This window comes from Octodon degus, unplaced genomic scaffold (genome assembly GCF_000260255.1).
Source record: "Octodon degus isolate 3935 unplaced genomic scaffold, OctDeg1.0 scaffold00164, whole genome shotgun sequence".
NCBI lineage: Eukaryota > Metazoa > Chordata > Mammalia > Rodentia > Octodontidae > Octodon > Octodon degus.
The window spans coordinates 2,995,382-3,003,557 of record NW_004524740.1 but is presented as its reverse complement, the minus strand read 5'-3'; the positions used below and the strand labels follow the sequence as shown (position 1 = coordinate 3,003,557).

The window sequence follows — 8,176 nt, the reverse complement described above, 5'->3', positions numbered from 1 at the left end:
AAGAAGAAGAAGAAGAAGAAGAAGAAGAAGAAGAAGAAAGGAAGGGAACTGGCAAGCGCAAGGTCCTGAGTTCTATGCCTGGTACCAAAACAGAAAGAAAGACAGAAGGGATTATTGAGCCAATACAATGAATGATACTGGCCATCTTAAGAATTGCACAGGTATACTTGCCAAGCTTTTGGTCATTACAGGTGTATTTAGTATGTGTTACCTACTTAGTTTTTTTGTTTGTTTTGAGACATGGCCTCACTGTAGTCCAGGCTGGCCTTGAGTTCCCTTTGTAACCCAGGCTGGTGTCAAACTTACAGTAATCCTCCTGCTTCTGCCTTCCAAGTGCTGGGATTAAAGGCACATGCCTGGCCTCCTACTTAGTATTATTTGAAAAAATATTAAAATTTTCAGTTTAGCTTTTTTTAGGTAGAAGGAAATTTGGGGTATTAATTGATTATATGTTTTGTTAAATTGAAAAGGAACTGTTTTGCAGAATAGATGCTAATGAAATCCTTTAGCCAATCCCAGGAACCTTAAGCCTGATGCAAGAATAAGAGTGTGTTCTCCAATTTAGTATTACAAACAGTTTCTAATCTCAGGCTGGCAGTGAAAGAATAAATGTCAGGAAGCCTTCTTGACCTCCTGTGGTTAACCCTGGTACCCTTTTCTTAGTCTTCTCTTATTCCTTGCAGACTCTATTTCCCTCTATTCACTTTCAGTTTAATAGGTTTTCTTTTCTGCTTATAGGTATCTGCTGCAAATAAATTCCCTAAAACCATAAGGAGGAAAATAAATTTGTGCATAAACTCTTGCCTAGAAATGACCACGATTACTATGGAGAGTGTAGTTGTTCCTCAGTGTCTGGAGTGAGTGATTATGGGACTCCCATGGACAGTAAAACCGACAGATGCTCAAGCCCCTTTTATTCATAGCATAGCATTTACATGTAACTTAGGCACATCCTCTCTGCTTTTAACCAGTACCTAATACAGTGGAAATGGAACTGTCTAAGTCCCGTTCCCTCTTGCCCTTAAATATTTTCTATCTACAGAACACTCAGATATGGAGGACGGACTGTAGCAGTGCATTTTCTGGGAAGTTGACAACCGAAAGGCTCCTCCTGAGCCCCCTTTCCAGCTTTTCCTCGGGTTAATCAATCCATGTGAGCATGATTTGTCTGAGGTCACCTAAGAGAGCAGGGGTTGCCTTTGGGTTTCTGAGGCTGGGACACAGCAAACGTACTTTAAATCCTTTTCCAGCCATCTGTGGTGTCGCACACCTGTTCTCCCAAGGGTGAAGTGGACAGCTTAGGGAGTTAGAGGTGTAGCCTGGTGTGTGAGTCCAGAGTTCAGTCAGCATTACTGCCAAACAAAAGAAAAATCCTTTTCTGTTACTTATTTGTAAATCATGGATATGGATTACTCAATACTTTTTCTTTGTTACTGTTTTTAAATGAAAAAAGGAATTCTATGAAAAATTTAAATCTGGATTAAAAGAGAACTGAGTGGTTTGAATTTTCTTAAATCTGAAGATAAATAGAAGACTATAGCAGTAGCCCAATTGCTAAAAGAAAATATTATATCCCCAACTTTTAGAGCAAAAGAAAGAATTTCTGATTATACCAAGACTCAATATACTACCATGCATCTTATCTGAGGAAAATCAAGGGGTTTCTCTAGCCACATAAAAGGGGGGGGGAGTTTCTCTTTCCTTAGGGGCCAGGAAGATGGCTCAGTAGAATAAGCACTTTCCTGGCAAGTGCAAGGGCCAGAGTTCAATCCCCAGTTCCGCAAAAAAAAAAAAAAATTCTTTTTTTGCAAACTAGAGATAAAAGAATTTTTATAAGTAGTGTAAAACTAAAATTCTCCAGAACCACATGTTCTTAAACATTAAGATAAGGTTTATTTTTTTTTTCCTTACCAAAAACCATTGCATGAAGAGTTCTCTCAAATTCTCACATTTTATGTGATGTTCCTTTAGATACATTGTTTTAAACAACAAAGAACTATTTGGGAAAGAAATGTTAACCTGAATCTTAGGTTAGTGCTAACGTAAAGGAGCTTATAGAAGCAGCCACATGGCAGAATTTTTGTTTTAAAAAATGAAATTTGGATGTCAGGTGTGGTTGTAAAGCATTAGGACCATTACACTTTAGAAAGAAAAAGTAATGAAGTTTGATTTGGAATTATTCTAGAGGACATGACCTTATCAGTGTTGGATATCTTCACTTTTTTCTTTTTTGAGATAGTCTCCCTGTGCATTTCAGACTAGACTTGAATTTACTAAGTAAGCCCATTCCTCTTAAGCTCGCAGATACCCCCTGCCTCAGGCTCCTGAGTGCTGGGACCTCAGAGTTGTGTTGGTACTGCAGCTCCACTGACTAGGTTTTCAAGATTACTTCCAGAAATAACTTTCGATGGCAGGCTTGGAGGCTCACACGTGTACCCTTAGCACTCGGAGACCGGGCTGGAGTGCTGCAGGCTCAGGCCTCGCCCGGGCAGCTTAAGCTCAGCCAGAGGTCCAAAAGCCATCAACTGATCCAACCAGTGGTTCATTTGTAGATGTCATGGCTGCATCTGCTTGCCATGGAGCCATGAAAAAGTGTAGCAGTTCTGTACTTTGCAAATAATTGCTGGTAGCTTTGGAAAAGTTTTTGTTTTATTGTAGTACTGGGAATCAAATCCAGAATTTCTTGTGTGCTAAGCAGATGCTCTGCCACTGAGTTACATTCCTGGTCCTTTTGCATTTTTTATTCTAGTTTGCAACAGGATCTGACTGAGTTACCCAGGCTAGATTCAAACTTTCTGTCCTCCTCCTTCATCCCCTCTTGTAGCTGGGGTTATAAGTGTGTGAGAGAAAATTTTTGGTGATGTCATCCACAGGATCAAACTGACTAATTTTTCAGACAGTAAAAGTTTCACTCTGAAAGTTTTATCTGAAACTAACTCAAGGTTATTCCAGAGTAGCTGCAATGATATATAAAAAGCATGTCAATATTTGAAGAAAATTGTATTTGTAAATTGTAAAGAGAAAAAGAAGTTTCCAAAATGTCATTTAGATTTTTTTTTTTTACATTTTTTTTGTGTGTGTGTGTGTGTGTGTGTGTGTGTGGCCAGCTCAGCCCACCAGGGGGCGCAGCTGGCCGGCATGTGGTGCTGGGGGATCGAACCGCGGTCCCTGTGCTTTGCCAAGCCAAGCTTGTTCCAAGTAGGTGCTTTAGACCACTGAGCCATCTCTCCAGCCCCATCATTTAGATATTAAAAGACTTATAGCCTTTAAAGTATTGCATGTACATTCCTAAAATTTGATAAGTTTTTATTCAGTTGGCAAAAATATTTGAGGTGGAAGATGGAGGCGCATGTTTTTATATTCAAATTACTCTGTTAGGCATATATGATAGCCTGCTTTTAAACTATTAAGTCTTACAAAGGTCTCATGTTGGTGAGTGGGGTAGGTCAGAGTCTTGCCAGGGATTGAACTTGGGACGTTGCACTTGCCAGACCGGCGCTTGTGCTCTTAGCTGTATCCTCAGCCAGTGAGTGGGGTAGGAATGAGATCATTAATGATCAAACAACAGTGCTAAGGATGAGTGTATAATGACTTGTATAATGGAAAATGTGGTAGATCTTCCAAATTTGAACGGTGGGAATAGGGGGGTGGGAGGAATGAGAAGTGTGATCAAGTTAGATATAAACAAAGAGAATATAGCAAATAAGTATAAATAAGTTAAAATAAGAATAAAAGATTAGAACCAAATATAATTATCACCACAATACATGTAAATGATCTCAATTCCTCCACCTAAAAATTGAGATTCCTACTAGCTCTAAAAAATGAATGTGGCATACTAAAATAAATATTAGTGCACCGGCGGGACCTGCTGTTCCCAGCCCAGGCGTAGCGTGGGTGAGACCCTCTTCTACCCCCTTGGGATGTCCTCCACCACTCTGCAGCACCCCACACCCCCATCTGCCGCATAAGAATTTCTACCATGTTCTAGGGACCCCCAGATCCAGTCCTAGCCCAGGCTCGGTGAGTGTGTGGGAGAGCTTCCAGCTACCCTGCACTGGCAGGACCTGTCGGTCCCAGCCCAGGCGCAGCGTGGGTGATACCCTCTTCCAACCCCTTGGGAACCCCCACCACTTTGCAGCACCCCCCCACCCTGCCTCCCAGTGAAAATTTCTGCCACATTCTGGGGATCCTCAGATCCAGTCCTAGCCCAGGCCCAGTGAGTGTGTGGGAGAGCTGTCTCTCCCCCCTACTCTACTTTGTCCCCTCCAGACTCAGCTCAGGCCTGGCATACAGGCCTGAGGTGAAACCCTGCAGCTGCAATCCCTGCAGAGAGAGAAGGGGATAGAACCACCCAGCTAGTCCAGGAGCAGAACATCTTGCCAGAGGGGCACAACAGGTTCACTCCCAAGGGCAGCAGCAGGAAGGAGCTGAGCACAGCAGCGAAGACGCAAGCCAGGCACAGCTGGATAAATCCAAACTTTGTAGATCTTCACCTGAACTTCAGTAGGTGCTAAGGTTATAACTGCACCAAAGCTCTACAACAAAGATCAGAAGACAGTGCTACACAAAATGCCAAAGAGAAGGAACAAAATGCAATCTCAGACCCCAAGCCCACCCATAATAAATGCAGAAGACACTACCACAGAACAAATTGGGAATCACACAGCTGAAATCAATGAATAATCAATGGCTTCTGAAATAAAGAAACAGCTGCAGAAAGGTATAGAGGAACTCGAATTGCAAATTAAAAAAGAAATCCCTGGATTAATAACATCTGCAGTAAAGAATCAAATGCAGAAACATGGAGGAAACCCAATGCCTACCCAGAACAAGTGCAGAGGACACTAGCTCAGCTCAAATGTATGAATTAATAGTGTCGATAGTAAATAAGCAACAACAGAAAGTCATAGAGGAATTCAGCAGAATTCTTTTAACTAGCACAGCTCAAATGTACAAATTAATAGCGTCAATAGTAAATAAGCAACAGCAGAAAGTTATAGAGAAACTCAGAGCGGAATTTTCTGAAATAAAAGAATTCTCAGAACTCATAGCATCTGAAGTAAAGAATCAACTACAGAAACATAGGGAGGAAACCCAATCTGAAAAAAAAAAAACTGCAGTAAAAGAATTAATAACTGCTTCAAAAGAAGACATTGATTAAAAAAAAAAAAATAGGGCCGGGGAGATGGCTCATTGGAATAAGCGCTTCCCTGGCAAGCGCAAGGGCCTGAGTTCAATCCCCAGTTCCGCCAAAAAAAAAAAAAAATAGAGGAGATTAGAAAAATGACCGATTCCTTGAATGAGCAATACAGGAAAGAAATAGATCGCATGAAGCAGAGTCAAAGAGATATAGAGGAATTTAAAATCTCAATCACGGGGGCTGGTGAGATGGCTCAGTGGTCTAAAGCACCTACTTAGAACAAGCTTAAAGCAGAGAGACCGCGGTTCAATCCCCCAGCACCACATGCCAGCCAGCCCTGCCCCCTGGTGGGCTGAGCTGGTCACACACACACATACATACACACACACAAATAAATAAATTAATAGGGGGGCCTGGCCCTAGCTCAGTCCTTTAAGTGGCTGCTTCCACAAAGCTGTCAGCCTCAGGTTGCTGGAGTTCGAAACTCACAACTCTCCTGCTGGCCAAAAGTGCCCTGAAAGCATTTGAGGAAGAAAAAAAAAAAACCCTTATTCCATTTTTGGGGCTGGTGAGATGGCTCAGTGGTCTAAACCACCTACTTAGAACAATCTAAGCAAAGAACAGGGACCACGGTTCAATCCCCCAGCACCACATGCCAGCCAACCCCGCCCCCTGGTGGGCTGAGCTGGCCACACACACACAATAAATAAATAAATAAATAAATAAATAAATAAATAAATAAATATTTAAAAAAAAAAAAAAGAAAGAAAGAAAGTATAAGGCATTGACCAACCCATTTGGGCCAGACAGTTTTTTCTGATGTTGCCTCATTTCTTGCATTTATGTTGTCATATAGGTGGCTGTATAGTGGTTTTCAGAGTTTAGATCTGCCACCATGCTTGAACTGTCAGGAATAGAGGATTGCTTATTATGTCTTACAGGTTACTTCATGTACGAAATGGAAACTGCAAATATCACTTGGGTGAAGAAACATTTAAGTTAGCACAGACATATATGGATAAACTGTCAAAGCATGGCCAACAGGCAAACAAAGCTGCACTCTATGGGGAACTGTGTGCCCTCCTGTTTGCAAAAAGTCACTATGATGAGGTAAGTGTTTTAAGGTGTATTTCTTTGTGTTTGCCAAATACTTCTAAAGCAGGATAAGCTGGATGCAGTGCTCATGCCGAAACTGAGGCAAGAGGATCGTTACAGATTGCAAGTTTGAGACCAGCCTGGGCTACCAAGTGAGTTCAAGGCCAGCCTGCACTGCATAGCAAGACCCTGCCTCAAAAAAAGACAAAATAATAGTGATAATAATAATAAATCTTGATGTTGCTTGGATAATTTTGACAGTTTTTTCTTTCAGCTGTAAATCAATTTCCCACTGATAACTGCAGGGAAACACATCTGAGGATGCAGTGTAAAGGATTATCATTTAAGTTGTTACTAGTCAGGATAGGACATACTGAAGCAGTATCAGTCCCAAAATAGCAGTGGCTGGAACAATAAAGATGTCCTCCGTGCTTGTGGTTCGGATAGCTCTAGTTATTGTATATGCACTTTGGTGACATCCCGCAGTGGTGTAGCACAGTACCTGGAACATTACAGACCTAGAGGCTGGAACATCATGAGAAGCACAGCTGGCTCTTGCACTTTTCTCCCAGAAATGACCCATTTTATTCCTGCTCGTATTGTATCAGGTGGCCATGCAGGGCTGGCATGGTAGTGATTAGGATTGACCCAGACGAGGGGTCCGCTTCTGAGCTCAGCTACACCCCTGGCCTTGCACTGGTCTTTAATTTGGAAGGGAAGGGTGTCTTCCCAAAACGAGCGAATAGGGAAGGACAGTAAATACTTCAAAACAGTATTAACATATACCAAGTTCTGAAGACTGCGTCTGATTACTTGAGAACAAAATAGGCTTATTTAGCGTCTTGTAAGCAAATCTAAATCTCAGTGTGATTGTAGCTTCTATTCATTTTTGTACTACAGTTCTAAATAGCTATTAACTGAGATGGAAGAAAAAGAAACTTACACAAGAGAATAAATTATTATTTTCTAAGATGTTTTCTGTTTCTCCCTTATAATCCCTTCATGATATTGTTTTCTTTATAGCAGTGAGCACAACCCAAAATAATTCACCTTTTTCTTCTCATGCTAATCACTGGTATAGAAGGGTTTTTTGTTTTGTTTCATTCTTTTCGGATAGGGTCTTGCTTCATTTTCCCAGGCGGGTCTCAACGTTGCATTCCTTTCACCTCACTCCCCTGAGTAGTTGGGGTTACAAGCATGCCCAATACACCCACACTGGTTTTATGTGCTTCCCATTTCATAGCTAGGTGCTACTTCATTGCCTGTCACTTAACTTCTCTGCACTCAGTCCCCTGTAATAATGGTACATATTTGGTGGAACTGTTGTTTTAGTTAAATGTGTTAATACAGATAAAGTGCTTAGAACAATAGCCAACACAAAGTAAACACTCAAAAGGCAATTAAAATATAAGATATTATTGTTACCATAGAGGAAGGAAAATACAGGAAACCTGGTCAAGGGCTAACACCTGAAAGACCAGTTAGGTGAGTTACAAGGCTAGGGGAGGGGCTTATGTATTCTAGGCAGAAGGAATGGCATGGGCGAAGGCTTCTGGGCATGGTAGGGCACGCCTGTAACTGTAATCCCAGTGCTCAGAAAGCTGCTGAGGCAAGAGCATTGCCATGAATTCAAGGCCAGTCTTCACTGCATGGTGAGACCCTGTCTCAAAAAACAAAGAAAGGGGCTGGGGGATTTGCTCAGTGGTCTAAGTGCCTGCCAGGCAAGCACAAGGACCTGAGTTCAGTCCCTGGTACCACATGCCATGAGGGCACTGGAACCTCTGGTATATCATGCCAACCTGAAATTGGGCGTGGTGGCACACTCCTGTAATGCCAGCACTGGGGAGGCTGAAACAGCAGGATCACTACAGTAGTGAGACTCTGTATCAGATAAATAAATAAATATTTTTTTAAAAGAAAGAAAGGGGGCTGGTGAGA

General features: G+C 41.8%; 1 protein-coding gene across 1 annotated transcript in view; it reads left to right on the top strand.

The window, feature by feature from the left end:
* The window catches only part of Appbp2 (amyloid beta precursor protein binding protein 2), a 90,374-nt gene that overhangs the window by 45,189 nt on the left and 37,009 nt on the right, over positions 1 to 8,176 (top strand). Inside the window, exon 5 of the mRNA XM_004643017.2 lies at positions 6,085 to 6,253. Coding sequence (XP_004643074.1) covers positions 6,085 to 6,253 — 169 coding nt within the window. The remainder of the gene's footprint in view (positions 1 to 6,084; positions 6,254 to 8,176) is intronic.